Source organism: Nuphar pumila, chromosome 7 (genome assembly GCF_984573655.1).
Source record: "Nuphar pumila chromosome 7, dmNupPumi1.hap1.1, whole genome shotgun sequence".
NCBI lineage: Eukaryota > Viridiplantae > Streptophyta > Magnoliopsida > Nymphaeales > Nymphaeaceae > Nuphar > Nuphar pumila.
Window position 1 is genome coordinate 51,050,028 of NC_143255.1, and position 21,499 is coordinate 51,071,526.

The window sequence follows — 21,499 nt, forward strand, 5'->3', positions numbered from 1 at the left end:
GACGCAACAATTGGTTCCAATACGTGCATTGGATTCAAAAGGAAGTCTGAGTCGGAACTCGGATCTTCAAACGAAAGAAAAGGGAAAGCCTGAATCAAAACTCGGTTTTTTGACAGAAAATTTTAACCATAATATTGAATTTTGAAGATTTGCCAGTGCGAGGACCGGATCTAAGATTGAGAATGACCATTTTGGGGACTGAATTTATTTGCATGTGATCTGATTGTCCCCTTATCTTGACTGCGGAGGAAATAAAATTTGAAAAGATCTGACGAGAAGAGATAGAAATGGATGGAATAATTGACAAAAGAGAAGAATCAAGGAAATTTTATGGGAATTATCTTTGTAACAAAATTCTCACAGGTAGCATTGTTGCTCCTATAAGTGGTTTCAGGATTATCCCTTATCCCGAATGGGAAGGGAAATTAATAAAAGGCTTGATAAAGTATCGAAATAATTGATAAAATTTGAAAAAGAAAATAAAAACTGATAAAATTGGATAAAGAAAAAGATTGGGCAGAGATTAATGAATTTTTAAAAAAGGAAGGAAGACATTCAGGACTATCTCTTATCCTGAAGAGAGAAGGACCTCGTAGAACGAGGTTTCAAGTTTTATCCCTTAACCTGAAGGGGGGGAAAAGAAAAGAAAGAAAAAGAAATACCTCATGGGAAAGAGGCATCAGGTTTATCCCTTAACCTGAAAGCGAAATTTTTTGAAATAAGAATTGACAAGAAGATTTAATAAAAATGGATGAATAAAATTTAATAAAATTTGATAAAGATGAGTAAAACTAATAATACTGAAAGAAGATTTGATAAATGAAAAATTTGATAAAAGTTGAGGAAAAGAGTTTATTTGATCCTGCCTGCATGTGGGATCTTTAAAATGAGAGAAGAATATGAGAGAATCATTTTTCGAAAGAAAGATTAACTGCGGGAGCTGATCTTTGAAAGGGGATCATTCACGAGAGATCATCATAAGGGTTAATTTTTTTGAAGCAATGATTTGAAAACCAATTTTTAGAAAATATGATCAACACGAGGGTTGATCTTTGAATGCGATGATTCGAAATCAATTTTTAGAAAATATGATCAACACGAGGGTTGATCTTTGAATGCAATGGTTCGAAAACCAATTTTTAGAAAATATGATCAACACAAGGGTTGATCTTTAAATGCAATGATTCGAAATCAATTTTTTTAGGAAATATGATCAACACAAGGGTTGATCTTTGAATGTAATGATTCAAAATCAATTTTTAGAAAATATGATCAACACAAGGGTTGATCTTTGAATGTAATGATTCAAAATCAATTTTTAGAAAATATGATCAACACAAGGGTTGATGTTTGAATGTAATGATTCAAAATCAATTTTTTAGAAAATATGATCAACACAAGGGTTGATCTTTGAACGTAATGATTCGAAATCAATTTTTTAGAAAATATGATCAACACAAGGGTTGATCTTTGAATGTAATGATTCGAAATCAATTTTTAGAAAATGTGATCAACACAATGGTTGATCTTTGAGTGCAATGATCAAAAACCAAATTTTTTGAAAATATGATCAACACAAGGGTTGATCTTCGAATATAATGGTTGACAACCTATTTTTTGGAAAAGATGATCAACACGAGGGTTGATCTTTGAAAGAGGTTGGACTAAAATATGAAAACTTTTCATGAATTTTGAAAGACCCTCATAGGTAATATCATTTCTCTCATGAATGATGTCAGGATTGTCCAACATTTTTGAAAAAGAAAAGGAATTTAATGCCCCAGTATGGCAAAAAGAAGGAAGTATTGAATATCAAAGATATAACGAAAATCGACATTTCATTGATAAGCAAAAGTTGATAACACAACTGGATATTTACAAGTATTTTAATAAAAAAGTCACAAAAGACTGGGCCGACTTGCCCTTATAAAGTGACTGTCAAAAAGGGATGAAGGTGAACAACTTTTGGCATTCTCAATTCTCTAAGTGGTATGGAAAAGGTTCGGTTGGAACTGCAGGCTGCTCCTCTCCTTCCTCTGGCACTAGAAGCTCTTTGTCAATGTAGTCTTGCATAATATTTTTGAGGACGAAGCAGCGCTCTGTGTCATGCCCCCTCGCTCGATGAAACTTGCAAAAGCAATCTTTCCATTTCCCCTTGGTGACAGAGGGATCATCCTGCTTTGGGAGTTTGATCATGCATTTCACAAGCAGGTATTGTAGAACTTCTTCGATTGGCTGACCTAGAGGGGTAAGCTTGCGATCATAACCCCAACCCTCATGCTTTGCTTTCTTCGGCTTGCTTGATTTCCACTAAGTGCTGACCACTGTCTGATAGCTGGACTGAGCTTGCAGGGTCGGGAGATCTGGATGCTTTTCTTCTTCATTTTTGACAAAGAGATTCTTATCAAGGCAATCTTGAACTATATTCTTGAAGATAAAGCAATGCTCAGTGTCATGTCCCGTTGCTCGATAGTACCCACTGAATTGGTCTATATATTGTCCCATGATTGTGGAAGGGTTGGCGGCTTTTGGGAGCCTGAGTAATCCGCTAGATAACATGTATTCGAGGATTTTGTCGAGCGGCTCATCTAAAGGAGTGAAATCTCGATCCTTGCTCCAATCTTTACGCTTTGGTCCTTCTTGCTTCTTACCTTTTTGCTGAGGACTGTATTGAAGAAGTCTATCATGGTTTTCACAACATTTCCCAATCTGGCCTTCATATTCTCCCAAGTTGCTGCCCTGGTTGCCTTGGTTGCTGCCCCTGCTAGCTTTAGAGTTTTCTGCACTGATATTGTTGTGTTCATTCATGGGGAAGGTGACAGGTGCCTCTCCTTTGGTGGTATCTTTTCCGCAACTGGCTTCAGCTTGTTCAGATAGTATCTCAACCATCATCTTTTTGAATAATCGATATATAGCGGGATCAATCTCACTTTCGTTGTCCTGAACTCCCTCTCTCACAGACTTTTGAGAATCCATTCCTTACTCTCTGCTTATAACCGAGATGTTGGAGCAGTGTAATCTTTGATCTTTGCCCCAAATCAACTGATAATGCCAATGTTGTCTCTGTAGGGCAAAAAATGGGGGTTTTTTAGAAAAAAGATCTAGAAAGAAATTTTAATAAAGGAAGAAATCATAATATGAAAATGAAATTATCACATTACGAGGGATCAGGTTGTCACCAAAATTTGCGACAACCGCATTGTTTTTCTGAAAAGGGATAAACGAGTAAAATATGAATAAAGATAAATTTTAAAAGGACATATCCTGACAAAAAGATAAAGAGTTTCGAAAGTAGATGGAAAAGATTTAAGATTTTGAAGAATTTGTAGGCAGGATCAAAAGAATTTAGAAGAAAGAAGAAAAAGAAAAATACACCTGGGGTTTAAAAGGCAAAGAGAAAATTTTGAATAATATATACTCAGGTTTTTTTTAAGAAATATAAGGAATATAAAATATGATCAACACAATGGTTGATCTTTGAGTGCAATGATCAAAAACCAAATTTTTTGAAAATATGATCAACACAATGGTTGATCTTCAAATATAATGGTTGACAACCTATTTTTGGGAAAAGATGATCAACACGAGGGTTGATCTTTGAAAGAGGTTGGACTAAAATATGAAAAATTTTCATGAATTTTAAAAGACCCTCATAAGTAATATCATTTCTCTCATGAATGATGTCAGGATTGTCTAGCATTTTTTAAAAAGAAAAGGAATTTAATCCCTCAGTATGGCAAAAAGAAGGAAGTATTGAATATCAAAGATATAACGAAAATCGACATTTCATTGATAAGCAAAAGTTGATTACACAACTGGATATTTACAAGTATTTTAATCAAAAAGTCACAAAATACTGGGCCGACTTGCCCCTATAAAGTGACTGTCAAAAAGGGATGAAGGTGAACAACTTTTGGCATTCTCAATTCTCTCAGTGGTCTGGAAAAGGTTTGGTTGGAATTGCAGGCTGCTCCTCTCATTCCTCTGGCACCAGAAGCTCTTTGTCAATGTAGTCTTGCACAATATTTTTGAGGACAAAGCAGCGCTCTGTGTCATGCCCCCTCGCTCGATGAAACTGGCAAAAGCAATCTTTCCATTTCCCCTTGGTGACAGAGGGATCATCCTGCTTTGGGAGTTTGATCATGCATTTCACAAGCAGGTATTGTAGAACTTCTTCGATTGGCTGACCTAGAGGGGTAAGCTTGCGATCATAACCCCAACCCTCATGCTTTGCTTTCTTCGGCTTGCTTGATTTCCACTAAGTGCTGACCCCTGTCTGATAGCTGGACTGAGCTTGCAGGGTCAGGAGATCTGGATGCTTTTCTTCTTTATTTTTGACAAAGAGATTCTTATCAAGGCAATCTTGAACTATATTCTTGAAGATAAAGCAATGCTCAGTGTCATGTCCCGTTGCTCGATGGTACCCACAGAATTGGTCAATATATTGTCCCATGATTGTGGAAGGGCTGGCGGCTTTTGGGAGCCTGAGTAATCCGCTAGATAACATGTATTCGAGGATTTTGTCGAGCGGCTCATCTAAAGGAGTGAAATCTCGATCCTTGCTCAAATCTTTACGCTTTGGTCCTTCTTGCTTCTTACCTTTTTGCTGAGGACTGTATTGAAGAAGTCTATCATGGTTTTCACAACATTTCCCAATCTGGCCTTCATATTCTCCCAAGTTGCTGCCCTGGTTGCTGCCCCTGCTAGCTTTAGAGTTTTCTGCATTGATATTGCTGCGTTCATTCATGGGGAAGGTGACAGGTGCCTCTCCTTTGGTGGAAGATTTTCTGCAACTAGCTTCAGCTTGTTCGGATAGTATCTCAACCATCATCTTTTTGAATAATCGATATATAGCGGGATCAATCTCACCTTTTTTGTCCTGAACTCCCTCTCTCACAGACTTTTGAGAATCCATTCCTTACTCTCTGCTTATAACCGGGATGTTGGAGCAGTGTAATCTTTGATCTTTGCCCCAAATCAACTGATAATGCCAATGTTGTCTCTGTAGGGCAAAAATGGGGGTTTTTTAGAAAAAAGATCTAGAAAGAAATTTTAATAAAGGAAGAAATCATAATCTGAAAATGAAAATATCCCATTACGAGGGATCAAGTTGTCACCAAAATTTGCGACAACCACATTGTTTTTCTGAAAAGGGATAAACGAGTAAAATATGAATAAAGATAAATTTTAAAAGGACATATCCTGACAAAAAGATAAAGAGTTTCGAAAGTAGATGGAAAAGATTTAAGATTTTAAGAATTTGCAGGCAGGATCAAAAGAATTTAAAAGAAAGAAGAAAAATACACCTGGGGTTTAGAAGGCAAAGAGAAAATTTTGAATAATATATACTCAGGGTTTTTTTAAGAAATATAAGGAATATAAAATATCATACAATCACAAATGTATGAATAAAGATGCACAAACAGCATTCCCTAAAGCTGACTCTAAATGCAATATTTTGAAATGGCTTGTAGGACCTTAATCCTAACTCTAGGGTTCAGATCATTTGATTTCAATCAAGATACGCCGATATACTCAAGCCAAAGCTCGAAGTATGTGGCATAGAAATATTCCTCTGGTTCTAAGGTGATGGTTTCCGGACATCCTTGAGCACCTACCGATATATCTCAGACTATGGCCCTTTTGTACGTGGTAGGGGGGCGCGAACCCAAATAAGTGGTCCAGTTGTGAGGCTCTCTCCCAAACTATGGTTCAGTGAGACAGCCCAGCAACGTGAAGACCGGGACAATATAGATAGGTATGTTTTTTTGAAAACATGTTCAGCATGCAATAAAACCAGAAAGCTCTAATGCAAGTCCTAAAGAGATAGAATTTAAATGAAAAGAAGCATACACTTGCATACATTGTTTGCATTCAATCCCTAAAATTGAGGAGAGTTGTATTTCAGACCTAAGTCTAATGTGAACATGGAATAATCTCCTCAATATGGTCCTACCAAACCATACTTAAATCCTATATGCAATGATGTCAGCTTAAGACAGAGTCTAGGCTCCTAAGGTTTGCATGGAAATGAAACTGACTTTTGAAGAATAAAGACTTTAGATAATATCAAAGCAAAGCAAAAGGCATAATTCGACCGGACGGAGACGGGTTCCATCACGGTCGCCAAAACTGTGATCGTCGCAAAATTTTTCCTCTCGTAATGTTCTCTTTCTTCTTTCTCTTTTTCCTTTCTAACCTATATTTCCTCCCTTTGATGGGAGAAAATAAAAGACAGAAAAGAAGAGAAAAGAGAAAAGAAAAGAAAAAGAAAAAGAAAAGAAGAGGAACTCTTTTGCGGGGTCTCACTTGACCTTAATTTTGAAGATATTTAAAAATATAACTCGCCTCCATTTTGAAATATTTGCGGGAAATGCAACCTAAATATGCACTCTAAGTAAGGCTCTTACAAGAATTTAAGACTTTTAATGAATTAAACATTTGCACACTAGTCTTCAAAGATTCTTCATCAAATTCTTCAATTTCTTCATAGCCTTAGCTGAAATGCAGTTGATTCCACTTGCTCATCATCAAAACCTTGTACTTGAAGTATCATGTATGGCTTCATTGTCGTAACAATCTCCCCCTTTTTTATGATGACAAACTTAATCAAAGATGAAGCATTTAGATGCATAGATGGAGATTTTACTCCCCCTATCAATATGATACAAAACATTAAAAGTTAGTACTTTCAAAGCACATATATCACATTTTGATCGGTTTGCATTTCCATTCCTCATTACTTCATGCATTTTATCTTTTTCTCCATATGAGATTTTTCTCTTGCAAGATCTCCTGCAAATTCAATTTAATGCTATCTTTTGTCTTTTTCTCCCCCTTTGTCAGAATAAAAAAGAGTAAGGGCAGAAATAGCATAAGCAAAATAGCGATACAAGTTTAAAATATTACAACCCATAAAGTATGAAAGTTTAGACAACAAAGTTTAGAAAAGTGAGTTAAGCAAATCCTTGATTGAAGTAATCTCTTTCTGAATCGAAGATAGTTGTTGAGTCACATCTTCACGAAAAGTGTGTTGATGCAACTCCAAAGCTTCCAGTCTCTACATAACTTCATCATTGTCTTGATTTGTCAAAAATTTCTTTCTTTTTGCATGAGATGAAGGTATCGCAGAAGGTGAAGGTTCAGAAATTGATGGTTCAGTAGGATCAGATGGTTCAGTTTGATCAACATTTAAAGGAGACAGATATTTAATTTTCATTCTTTTAAAAATTGTTTGATCAAAGAACTCTTTTTGCTCAATATATTTTTCATTTGTTAAGAGAACTTTAAAATGTCTAAAAATACGAGTTAGAAGACATCCATAAGGAAGAAATGGTTTTTGTTTCCACAAATTTGTAAAATACACATTGGCCCAATTTACAGAAATATTTCCAAATAAAACATAAAGAGCTGTAGATAGATCTGTGGAATAATAATCAAAAGAACCAGTTTTAGGAAGAATATTGTGGGCAAGGATTCGTTCAGCAATGCATGCACGAGTTTGAAGATTAGTATTTTTGAAAGGAGGGCAGTAAGGTGCACCTGGAAGAAGAATTTGTTCAAAAATTCTTTCATCATTTAATTCAATAATGTTGAAAAGAGTGTCTAAAGGTGGAATTTCAAGAATTTCTCTAAGTAGTTTCGAATCAAACTTGATTTCAACATCACGAACAAGAGAGGACAAAACTCCAGTTTCATGATCCATTTGTAAATTCGTATAAAACAAGTGAATAAGAAAAGGATAGTGAAGGGTATCTGCACAGGCATCAAAAAGATGTGAAATTCCAGGAAATAATTCTCTTATGTTGTAACGAGAAAATAGGTGAAATAGAACATTTCGGCCTGGTAAAATAGGTAGTGCAAAAATTGATCGAAAAGTATCATATAAGAGAGGATTTCAGAGTAATCTAAGTGAAAAACCATGTCTTGAAGTAGGTGTAGGAGGAGGAGAACCTAAACCTTTTGCAGATGCAGACTTCGTACGAGGCATGGTTAAAAACAGAGTTACCAAAAAAATGTCGGCTTCCAAACGATTTCCGGCAAGAGGAAAATGTTGTCCGGCGTTCAGAAACGAAGGAAGATACGGTGGCTGACGACGAGTGTGAAGGTTGCCACAAGGGGATTCTGGCAATGACTGAGGATACACCGTCACGGCAAGAGTGTTCCAGCGTGTTTTGAAGATGCGTCAGTTACTGCAAGAGGAGTCCGACGTTTTAAGATTCCGGCGTCTCCTTGTCACGGCAAGAAAATCCCGGCGAAGATAGAACGGCACTCCGAGGGTTTTTCGGAAGAGACAGAGGCAAAAGAGAAAGAGAGTTTTTGTTTTTAAGGGTTTCGTTCTTTTAAAATAAAAATGAAAAGGTGTGAAAATGAAACGATGCTTATTTTAAAAAGATGGGTTTTAAAAAAAATCCAAGGGGTATCGGGTCCCTTCATTTAAAATTTTTTTAAAAAAAGTTTTAGTCGACTAAAACTTTATCGGTCGACTAAGAATGTGCGACTCATTCTAAAAACATCAGTCGACTAGAAATATATCGGTCGACTAATATGGTGCGATACATTCTAAAAATTTTAAAGCATCAGTCGACTAAATTTTTATCGATCGACTAATAAAGTGCGATTTTGAGATTTTGTTAAAAAATCAACATTTTTACAAATCCAAAAACGAGCAAATACCTAGTTCTCTCCTAATTCTTATAAAATCTTCATTTTTAAGAGGTTTAGTGAAGATATCGGCATGTTGTTCTTTAGTGGAAATAAAATTTAATGCAATATCTCCTTTTAACACATGATCTCTTAAAAAATGATGTCTAACTTCAATATGCTTAGTTCTTGAGTGCTGAACAGGATTTTTAGAAAGATTTATAGCACTAGTATTATCACAATAAATAGTTGTTGTGGAGTAATTCAAACCAAAATCTTTTAAGGTCTGTTTCATCCATAGTACTTGTGAACATGCTAAACTAGACGCTATATATTCTGCTTCATTTGTTGAGAGTGACACTGAACTTTTGCTTTTTACTAAACCAAGAGACTAAGGAATTTCCTAAGAAATGACATGTTTCACTAGTACTCTTGCGATCAGATTTACTTCCTGCAAAATTTGCATCACCATATGAAACTAAATCAAAGGAAGATGATTTTGGGTAAAACAAACCGAAATATGAAGTATCTTTCAAATAACGAAGAATTTGTTTTACTGCAGTTAAATGAGATTCCTTTGGATTAGCTTGAAATCTTGCACACATACAAACACTAAACATAATATCAGGTCGACTAGCAGTTAAGTATAATAGAGATCCGATCATACCTCTGTAGAGCTTAGTATCTACACTTTTACCATTTTCATCTTTATCAAGAGAAGTAGTTGTACTCATAGGATTCCTTCTTGATTTCGATGAGTCCATCCCAAATTCTCTTGAGAAGTTCTTTTGTATACTTAGCCTGATTAATGAAGATTCCTTCTTCAGTTTGCTTTATTTGAAGTCCAAGGAAGTAGTTTAATTCACCCATCAAGCTCATTTCAAAAAATTCTTTACAAAGAGAATCATTAGTAGAACCAAATATTATGTCATCAACATAAATTTTCACAATAAGAATATCTGAATTAATATTTTTAATAAATAAAGTGGAGTCTACCCGACCAATGGAAAAACCAGATTGTTCTAGAAAATTTTGTAGTCTTTCATACCATGCTCTTGGTGCTTGTTTGAGTCCATACAAAGCTCTTTTCAATTTGTAGACTTTTTCTGGATATTTCTCATTTTCAAAGCCTGGAGGTTGCTCTACATAAACTTCTTCATTGATGTGTCCATTTAAGAATGCACTCTTAACATCAATTTGATATAACTTGAAGTTCATGTAACTAGCAAAAACAAACATCATTCGAATTGACTCTAATCGAGCCACTGGTGCATAGGTTTCATCAAAATCTATGCCTTCTTCTTGATTATAGCCTTATGCTACTAGCCTTGCTTTGTTACGAATGACTTCACTATTTTCGTCCAACTTATTTCGAAAGACCCATCTTGTTCCAATTACTGGATGATCCTTTGGTCTATCAACTAGATCCCAAACATCATTCCTAGTAAATTGGTTAAGTTTTTCAGACATGGCCAAAAGCCAAAATTCATCATCACAAGCCTCATTGATATTCTTTGGTTCTAATTTAGATATGAAAGCAACATTTGCAATATATTTTTCTAATTGCCTCTAGTTTGGACACCACTCTTTATTTCACCAATAACTTGTTCATGTGGATGATTAGGAACTTCTTTCCAAACCGGTTGAAGAGGAATATTTTTCTTGAGAAGTATTCTCTATCAAGGGTTCTTCTTGAAGTATTACTTCTTCTCCTTCGCTTAGAGGTATAACCTGCTCACAATCTTCATCAAATGCAACATGTAAAGATTCTTCAATACAAGATGTTCTTTTATTGAAAATACGATAAGCTTTACTTCTAGAAGAATATCCAAGAAATATTGATTCATCTTATTTTGAATCAAACTTATCAAGATTATCTTTGGTATTTAACAAGAAACATTTACTACCAAAAATTTTGAAATATGATATCTTTGGTATACGATCATAATACAATTCAAAACATGTTTTATGTAAAATTGGTCGAATAAGAACACAGTTTAAAATATAACATGCTGTATTTATTGCTTCAGCCCAAAAGTATTTTGGTAAATTTTTATCTTGAAGCATGGTTCTAGCACATTCTTGCAAAGTTCTATTCTTTCTTTCAACAACTCCATTTTGTGGAGCCGCTCTAGGAAAAGCAAAGTTGTGAGATATACCATGTAAGTCACAAAACTTTAGAAAAGATTCATTTTCAAATTCACCACCATGATCACTACGAATTTTAATTATTGATGTAGATTTTTCATTTGTAATTCTTTTACAAAGTTTAGAAAATTCCGAAAAAGCATCATTTTTGCTTTTTAGAAAAATCACCCATGTAAACCGAGAATAATCATCTACTATAAGAAAAGCATACTTGCTACCATTCAAACTTTGAATTCTAGATGGTCCAAATAGATCTAAATGTAAAAGTTCAAGAGGACGTTTTGTTGAAACTATATCTTTTGCTTTAAAAGAACTCTTGATTTGTTTACCCCTTTGGCAAACATCACATAAGTGATCTTTCTTATATGGTATTCTAGGTAGGCCTCTTACAAGATCATTCTTGGATAACTTTGAAATAATTTTAAAGTTAACATGTCCAAGTCTCTTGTGCCATAACCATTGAATTTCATTTGAAACAATAAGACATTTTTCATTAAAAGTGGGTAATTCATCTAGATATAGTTCATACACATTGTTCCTTCTTTTACCTTTAAAAATGATCTTTTTAGATTGAAAATCAGAAATTAAGCATAAATCATTTTCAAAAGAAACATGAAAACCTTTATCACATAAAAATGATCTTTTTACACGGTTTAAATCCTGAGGTAAAACATTAGGGACAGGCTGCTTCTTACTTATCTGCTCTTTTTCTTCTGCAACCTCCCTCGAATGGTACTGCTTCCCACTTCTAAGGGTTACTACTGCCTGAGCCTGCTCTTGATGTGTATCTGTCATATGCAAACTCTGCAGAGGTTCTTTACCCCTAGGGTTAACTATAGGCTGACTAGGCAATGCTCCCTCACTTCTCCTGCTAAGTGCCTCAGCGAGCTGCCCCATTTGAGTTTCTAATTTTGCAATTGACTGGGTATGTGAGCTCAAAGCTTGCAAAATCTTGTCCTCAAAAGAATGACTAGGTGAAGGCTCCTGAAAATGGGGTTGAATATAAGCAGGTTGGGCTGGAGGATCATTGGATCTGTGAAATCCAGGTGTATAACCACCTTGTCTGGATTGATTCTGGGAAGGGTTAGGAGCTTGGGCCTGTGAGTTACGCCATGAGAAATTTGGATGGTTTCGCCAGCCCGGGTTGTAAGTATTGGCAAATGGATTGGGTGCGGGCCTAGCGAAGTTTTGAGCCATCTGAGCTTGCTCTTGGACAAACTCAGGATACTGTGGCGCAGCTGGACACTGGAGAACATGGTGTGCAGGACTCGCACACAACGCACACACCTGCATGGCAGGAGAGGGACCCAATAATAATTGATCTAATTTCTGGGATAGTTGGTCTACCTTGTTGCTCAACTCAAGGTTCATCCCTATCTCGAAAATACCTGCCTTCTTAGCGCTATCCTGTACAGGAGCAACTCTATCAGACCGTGAAGCTGTCGCATGGTGCATCGAATTCTCGCTTAATGTCTCAAAGAGCAACCACGCTTCATCCTCACTCTTGAGCATGAAAGTGCCCCCACATGCGGCATCAACCATTTGACGATTCTTCTCAGTAAGACCGTCATAGAAATATTGCACCAGTTGCCACCTAGGCACTTGGTGGTGGGGACACTTGCGGAGAAGATCCTTCATCCTCTCCCAAGTCTCATGGAACAGTTCCCCCTCTATTTGCGAAAAACTGGTGATGGCCTTTCGATACTGATTCGTCTTACCGATTGGGAAATATTTTTTTTAAAATTCTCTTTGCATATGTTCCCATGTGGTAATTCGAACTGTATCTAACGCCTTCAGCCAGTGTTTGGCTTTATCCTTCAGAGAGAAGGGAAACAAGGTCAACCTCATAGCATCATCTCCAAAGTTGTTGATTCTCACTATCGAACAAATCTCTAAGAATTCGTCGAGATGACAATATGAGTCTTCATTGCTAAGGCCATAAAATGAGGGTAGCATTTGGATTACACTGGCCTTAATCTCAAACTGATTCGCTCCTACATCGGGTCTTGTGATGCAGGAGGCAGGAGTATAGGTGTTAGGCATGAAGTACTCCCTAAGGGGACGAGTAACCTGCTGATTCTCAGCCATGGTTGCAGATCTTTGGGCTCTCCTAATAAGGGACTCGGGGTCCTCAATCGGCTCTACCAGCTCAGGGTCAAGTGAGCGTCGCCCTTGCATACACCTCTTACTAGACCGGTGTAGCTCACGTCCTAACTTTGGGTTTTCTACCTAACTAACGCACTAAGCGGCCAAACCACGCAAACCACAAAGCGGGTAAACTAAAAACAACAAAAACTAAACAAACACCACGCAGTTACACATAACAGAGATTATGCAAAGAAATATAAAATTTATGTGTACGGTACCAATCATACACTTTCACCTCTAAGGGGATCCTAATAGGTGGGTTGTGCAGAAAAGTAAGCTCTTCTCTAAGATATGCACATACGTGGTTCTAAACCTAAATGCAACACAAACACTAGGCAATAAAGTGAATACTAATATTACGCCGTTCCCCGACAACGGCGCCAAAAATTTGATGTCTTCTTTTAAATCGTTGTAATTTTGAAAAGATTTTTATATGAAAAACATGTGAAAACCAGACATCAAATAATAAAAACTGGTTCTCACTAATGGATGAGACCGGGTCGAACTCAGGGAACGGGAATATTTTGTATTCAAGCACACAATTCTAAACTATTCTTTATTGCTGAATTATTGAAATGTAAAATGTTTAAGAAAGTAAAAACAACTAGCTATTACAACAAATGAATACCCTTCGCAGAGGGCGTAAAGTGCAATATTTACAAACCCAATTAAAATTCTAATTCTAAAAGAAAAACAAAAGGTGTCTTCTACACTTGTGCCTCATGTTGCGTATCGAACGTGTGCACAAGATATCACTTGCTTGCTATCTCCATGCTTTCCTACAAAATTCAAATGCACACGAGCAGCACAAGAGAAGAACAAAACTATACTATGCAAAATGTACCAAATAAATGCTAAAATCTAATTTGAAACAAAGGAAGATAATGCAAAAGAAATGCAATGACAAGTTTTAATGACAATGATTTCTAAATGCTAAATGAAAACACTATCACTTAAAGCACAATTTACTGAATTCACTCAACACACTCTCATAACACACTCAAACTATATTCACTTTCACAATACACTCAAACTATCTCTCACAGCTCATACTCAATGACAGCACACATTCAACACAATGCACAACACTCTGCTTTACTTTGCTCACTGTACTCTCTCACTCTCAGATGAATTCACAACACACTGTATTTCACCAAGTTAATCTTGCACAGATAAAATACTATGAATCATTGTGGAATGAGTTTCATAGGAAGTATGCTATGTGAAATATGCAGAAGATTAAAGAATGCAAAATGACTAGAGTATGCATATGCAGATGGACAACAATTGCTGAATGCAATTTACAAATACTGGATTGAATGGAACTCTAAAAGAATGATACAGCATCAGCACATGATACCAATTTTTATCAAAGCACAATGTTGTGCTGAGAATAAAACCGATTCAACTCAGATTAATGATGTATAGCTGATAACAATATGTAAATGCTGAAACTAATGTAGGAATAACGAATGAAAATGCAGCTGAATCAAACTAACTATAGGCAAAATGAAAATTAAATAATGCAAAATAGAAGCTACACAATGCTGGAACATGAATGCACGGATGATTCAGATGAAAGAAAAACTAGAAAATTAAGTAACTAAAACATGAAAATACAACACATGTAAAACAAGAATTTCAAGTAGATATTCAATATCTTTCAGACTGAAAATTCAGGATACAATTGATCGGATTCTTAAAGAATTCAGTCATTTACTTCAGAAATCCAGTATTCATTTGCTGGATTTTAGTTGATCATGCATCAGATGTAATGAAGCAGCTTAATCTTCTTTTCTTCAGATGGATATCAAATTGCTTTCTGATGGACTGTAGCAGAGTATTTCAGAACAAGCAAGAGCTTCCAGCAATAAAAAGTAACTCAGGCCATTTCACCATGAATTTTTTTTTTTTACAGAAGATCACGATTCTTCAATTTGTATACAGCATTCCAGCAACTAGTTGCTGGATCAAAGCTTCCTCAGTCCTTATCAGATATGAATTGGAACAGTATTCAGTTCATTGATCAAAGGATAATGCACCAGAGATCTTTGATGGCTGCCGGATCTTCTTCTTCCGGCAGAATACATGTTGATTGCTGGATTCCTGCACAGATTTTTTTTCTTTTTATGTTTTCTTCTTTTCTTTTTTTTTTCCAAATTGAAATTCAAACATTATGATTCAGAAAGAATTAAAACGAAGAAGAAGAGGAAGACTAATTGGAAGAAGAAGAAGAAGAAGAAGAAGAAGAAGTAGATGACGACTTACCGGGAAATGAAGGAAGAGGTGGCTTCCACCTCGTGCGCTGCCACCGATTGAAGAAGTTCCTTGCCACCGGATGAAGAAGATCGGCTGCTGGAAGAAGAAGAGGAAGAAGAAGAAGAAGAAGTAGGAGATGTAAGAATCTGGTAAATGGGAAAAGGGAACAAAGGGAGAAAATCAGAGGGGGAAGAGAAAAATTTTGGCACACAAAAATGAAGCCCCGATCTATTCTTTTTTTGGTTTTTAAAAGGGTTCAAACCGGTTGGAACCAGTTTGTAACAACAATTATTCATTTTCAAAACTTCCAAACCGGTTCCAGCCGGTTTAGTTTTCAATTTTCTTTTTTAGAAATACAAACCGGTTCCAACCGGTTTGTATTATTATTTATATATATTTTTTTCAGTTTTCCATTAATTTTAAAAAATTACAAACCATATAATGGTTTGTTTTATTATTTATTATTATTATTTTTTTCAAAAGTAAAGAAAACCGTATGAATCGGTTTATTATGAAAATTTTCAAAAACAAAACTATTTATTTATAAAGAAACTTCAAAAAATAATCTACTATATATTTTTTTTCTTTTCTAAAAAAAACACAAACACTTAAAATGAATATAAAACTATTTTTCTCCAATTTTTTATTTTTTATTTTTCTTTTTAATAAAAACTAAAACCAACTACAAAAACTAAAATAGGCATAAGAATGTAAAATAAAACTATTTTTCATGCATTTTCTAATTTTAAATCATTTTAGCACATTTACTCAAAAACTAACATAAAATTGGGTTTTTGAAACATTATTTTATAAAATCATGCATATTTAAATGTTAATAAACCCTGAATTATATGCATGATCACCCATTGGTGGGTAATGGAGGAGAGAGAGAGAGAGGGAGAGAGAGACGAGAGTGAGGCCAGAAGCTTCGTGAAGGGTGGTCTATTTCCTTCCTTACGAAGGTTTTTCGAAAACCCTAAAAAGAAATTTTGCAGGGGGGGTCCTCTTGATTTTCAAGTTTTTAAAAAAAAAGCTCTCTTAAAATGGTTTTTCCTAAAGGTGGTTTTTTTATATATAAAAAATGATTTCCAAAGAAAAAGGATATTTTTAAGAGGTTTTGAGCTCCACATTTTTTGATTTTTTTGTGTTTTTGTGTTTTTTTTCCATTTTTTGTATTTTTAGGATAAAATTCTAAAAGTTTTACGAGAAGACAAAGATTTAAAACTGATTTTTGTTTTTTTTGCAAAGATATTTACAAAAGAGAGTTTTTCTGAGAATTCAAGGTTATTTCGGGGAAATTTCTTCAGAAAAATGCGTTTGGATCTGGATTTTGAAGAGATATTCGAGGTTTAAAACCTCAAATCGAGAAATACCGAGTTGTGGATCCAACAGGATGCCGGATGACTGTCCGAGCCATTCAAAACCATTTTTTTTGTATTTTTGGAATTTTTAATTTGGAAATCGGACAACGTGGCTTAGATTTGGATTTAAAACACTGGATTCGGATCCAAAATTGAATTTGAATATATCAATATGGATTTTAATCTAGAAAATCTGAAGAATAACTGAATTTTAGTTTTGATTTTCTCAGAAAACGGGGTCAGGGGCAAAAAGGACATTTTTATAAAACTTTGAAAAATTTGGGGTGTTCACAGTGACACGTTCAAATCATAGTCACAAATCTTGTTATAAAGATTTTCTATGCAAATGAAATTCTCATTACTAAAAGAACTTGTTTTTAACGAGAAAAGTTCTTTAAATTTCATTATATATATATATATATATATATATATATATATATATCACAATAAAGGCATTGCTACTTTCAAAATGGGCAATACTTTTTAAAATATTGTATTTTTTTCGAGATTTTAAGGTTTTGAAATCTAGCTATAAAATCAAAAGATTTTAAAAAATGTGCCGGTATTTGTGACTATGGTTGAAATTTGCCCCCCTCTTTTCATTTCAAAACCATATTATTTTAAAGTAAAGTATTGTAGGTCGAGACAAGCTCAAGGTCGGGCTCAAACGAGGTTCACTCGATCGATTCAAGCTTGAACAAGGTAGCTCAAACTTAGGTTGTTGAACTCGAGCCAAAGCTCAAACATGTATGTGTGATCATAAGCCAAGCTTGAATAGACCAATGCCGATCGGCTCAAGTTGGGCTTTTAATATAAGTTTTGCTAACTTGTAATGTTCCATGCTACACATGCCCTTGTCAATTATTCTACATGCATCTCTCTCTCTCTCTAACATTAAAGTTGGCATGAGGCAAATGCTTGACCAACAATTTGATGAGTCAGGTGAAACGCATGTGGCTTTAGAAGATTGTGACATTCAGCTTGGTTGGTAGCTGTTGTCTTTAGGGTTGGTAAAGTAAATCAACAGAGGAGCTTGTGACTCGCTTGATTTGGCTTGTCATGATCTAGTTCGTCATCGGTTCATATAGTTGCCAAGCTGAACCATGAGCACCTTGTTTAGCTTAAACGAGTTGAGCTCAAACACACGTCAATCAACACAATGTGTTTAGCATAGTCAATTTGGTAAGAATCACAACTTGGATTGTGTTTTTTCGACGAAAAATGCAAATTTTTGAATGATGAAATTTAGGAAAAATGCAGGACTACATTTTTTAGGCTCTTAAAAACTATTTGCACATCACATCTACATGATCTAAAGCCCCTTTATATATATATATATAAGAGAGAGTCACTAGAATATGAGAACTAGAAATATGGGCATTTTAAACACTTTTTATGCAAATCCAACTATGTAGATGTGCTTGACATGATGAATTTGCTTAGAATCAACCATTGGATCGTGTATTTTTGATGAAAAATATGATTTTTGAATGCTTGAATATTTATGAAGATTATGAGTCATTGATTTTAAAGCCTTGAAAAATCTTATTTATGCATCAAATTGGATTCTTATACGACCAAGCATTTTGACCATATCCACATGGTTAGATTCATGAGAAAGGAACAAAAAATCCATGAAAATTATGGTTCTCACATTAGTTCTCAATATATATATATATATATAAAGAGAGAGATTTCCAACTTAGCTTGGCTGTGGCTGCATCATCTCTTGAATTATATTTGGCCAACATAGAGAGAGGCGTGGCGTGACATGGTTGTTATTTGGCCAACGCTTTACCAAATTGAATTTTTAAGGTTGTATTTGTGTTCTCAATGGAAACTTGGCCCATGGAAGGAAGTGATGCCGGAGTGAGGAAGCAACAAAGTTCTTCGTTTATGAATTGCAAACATGTATGTTACATTTTAAAGTCGTTTAAGGTTGTATGACTCTACTATTTTAATCTTGAACTATGCACGTGTTATGGGATGAATTAGACTGTTTAAGTTACATTTTAATGCTTGGACTATTTTTTTTGCCGTTTTCCTTTTATCTGATTCAGTAATCTGTAATGGGCTGCAAAGGTACTCTGCCCAGTTACTGACTGCCACCTCCCGCATCCTTTAAAAGGGGTCCACGCATTCCCCCCTTCTTCGAAAGGTCGAGTACCTTGCAAAGTAATCTGTCCGATCACTGGATCCTCTCTCGACCATATTCCTCCGTGGAAACCCAAATTGAAAGACTAATACCACTTGTGAAATTTTTATAGGGAATATTCTTTGATACCATGCATATGGTAGGGAAAAAACTGATAAATTACAGGCACAATAATAATATATACAAGCATCAAACCTCTATCATTTATTCAGATTGAAGGGCACTTTGAAATTAATAAAAATATAGGACTAATTTTAAGAAAAAACCTTACATCAAGATTAATGAAAGTGCAGTACTAATTTTAAAGAGAAAACCTTACACTGCGCTGTATATGCAGCTGAGTTGAGAAATCAGGTCGCATAATATTTGCCTAATTAATTTGAAAGTTAGAATGGGGTGCTAGTTGTGTCTTAATAATAATATAATAATCTTGATTATTGCTGTGAAGGCTGTTTGATTACATACAAGGGAAGAACAAGTACGGTAAGAAGATAAAGATGACTGCTCCAGTGATCACAGAGGTTTCACCAAAAGATGGACCATTTAATTTGTGCATCATCTTTCACAGTGAGTTTCTATGTTCCAGTGAAAAACCAGGCTGACCCACGGCCTGCAGATGGCCTCTGTGTTCAAAGGTGGGGTGTCCGATATGCCGCCGTCCGGCAATTCAGTGGCTTCGTGACCGATTACAACATTGGTGAAGAAGCATCAGCATTGCAGGTGAGCATCGCCGGGCCCAGCTGGTCCGAAGCCATCGTGAAGAGCCGGCAAATCGAGGAAACAAAATCAATTTACACTGTGGCTCAGTACAACTCCCTCTTTGAGTTTGATCACAGAGTGAATGAGATCTGGTTATTGTTTGACATGGAAGCATCTTATGGAATGTAATGGGGAGCATGTTCTGATAATTAGAGGGATTATAAGGTACTAATACTGAGCTTATAGTATTATATAAAATGAAGTATGTCTAGTTATAAGAGTTGGTTGAAAAGAATGCCAGGATTTCTTAGAAATTTTCTTGTTTTAGTATTGATACTTGTATTAGGCTGGAGATGGTTCATGATTATAGCATTCTATGTTTTGATTTTTTCTAATCACAAATATCATCTGACCATTGTGATTTCTTTTTTGGTTTGACCAAGAGAAAATGCTCTTATTATCTACCCACACATTGGCAGTTCTCCAGTTGGCAAAACCCTTAAGGTCTGCCTTACCCACGGGGAGTCCGTTTAAGGCAGGATGAGAGTTGCCGGTCCAAGAAGTGGAAATGGGAAGTGAAGCACTTCTAAAATTTTAAGAATCGAAAAGTGTGAGATAACTTAGAAGCAAACTGGGAATTGTCTTAGAAGTGAGAAGAGAAGTGAGCCAAAAGCGAACTGAAAGCAAAGAGGAAATGAGGAGGGAATTGACTTGGGATTCAAGTGAAAAGCAAATAGGAATCGAGTTTTCCCGATATTGGGTAAAAAAAATTTGTTGAAGGCTCCAATTCCTCCCAAAAAGAAAAAAATTCACTTCTTGATAGTGGAAAGCGAGTGGTAAGTAAAATGAAAAGTGCACTTCCCCATAACGACAAGCACATACTTTTTATTTAAAAGGGTAGTCACTTCCCAGTGTGTTTCAGAAGCAACGTGTTTTGCGCTTCCGAAATGCATTTCGGAAAAGTGCACTTCACCAACTGTTATAGTGTTTCCAGTAACCCTGGGCAGGACCATTGTGAGCAAAAAATATTGTGATTTTGTTGTGATATATTGAGATAATGATAAAATACTGATCAAATCGTGACATTTTTAAAATTTCACCTTTTTCAATAATATTACAATATTAATGCTTTAAAAATTTTAACATATATTTTTATAATTGTTAAATCTTATTTATTCCAGCGCATTTTCTAAAGAAAAACAACTTTTTTTGTCATGAGATTTTCCCATGTCAAGAAAGTCACGGCACTGGTTATGATCTCACATGCAGTCACTTGGCCTACCCCAAAGCGGTTTGGCATAGTGGAAGAGGCCTAGGCCGCTAGAGGGGCTGTCGAGGTTCCATTCCTATGGATGCAAGAGGCAACTTTATGGGTGGGTGGGTGGGTGGGTGGGTGGGTGGGGGCAACACTTGTGCAACGCCTCAGCTAGTAATAGCATGTACGCCCTTGGAGAGTTAAAGATATACGAAGCCAATCAGGCATCCAGTACATTGTCAGGCCCATAGCTCGGGTCCTACATTGTGCTGTCATACTCAGACAATGGGTGTGAGTGTGATTGGGTGTAATGTGATTGCACACTTTTGGTGTGCTACTGCACCTGATCACCCACCATCTTCTGTTGACAGGCTGTATCCAAAAGATCGAGGGTGATCAGGTGTAGCAGCACACTAAAAGTGTAAAACCATATTGCACCTGAACCTCTCTCAGAGTTAGAATCACCACAGATGCCTGCATAGAACTTTGAAGCCCCAGCCTGCTACTTTGGTCTTGAAGGAGCCAAGTATTGAATTCTTGCCTCTAACTTGAAGTATTTAAGCTGACCCACCTAGCCAGGTGTGTGGAGCCCTTGTAAACATAAGCTTTGCTTGTGCAGGTGAAAAACAGTGGTGAAAGGAATTGATAATGACGATCTCGGAACACCAATGCTCGTGATTTGGCACATAACCAGATCTACTCTCAACTGACTTTGACAAGTAAACAAGCCCATCTCACACATACATATAACCATACATTAATTTATGAACATATATATGAATCTCTATTCATATGTATTTCTCCTCGTTAGTGCATGCATACATGGCCATC

General features: G+C 35.8%; 1 protein-coding gene across 1 annotated transcript in view; it reads left to right on the top strand.

Moving 5' to 3' along the window:
* The window catches only part of LOC149832237 (uncharacterized), a 59,977-nt gene extending 40,375 nt beyond the window's left edge, over positions 1-19,602 (top strand). The window contains exons 2-3 of the mRNA XM_090013199.1: positions 19,163-19,235; positions 19,312-19,602. Of these exons, the coding sequence (XP_089869325.1) occupies positions 19,163-19,235; positions 19,312-19,602 (364 nt within the window). The remainder of the gene's footprint in view (positions 1-19,162; positions 19,236-19,311) is intronic.
* The last annotated feature ends 1,897 nt before the right edge of the window (positions 19,603-21,499 follow it).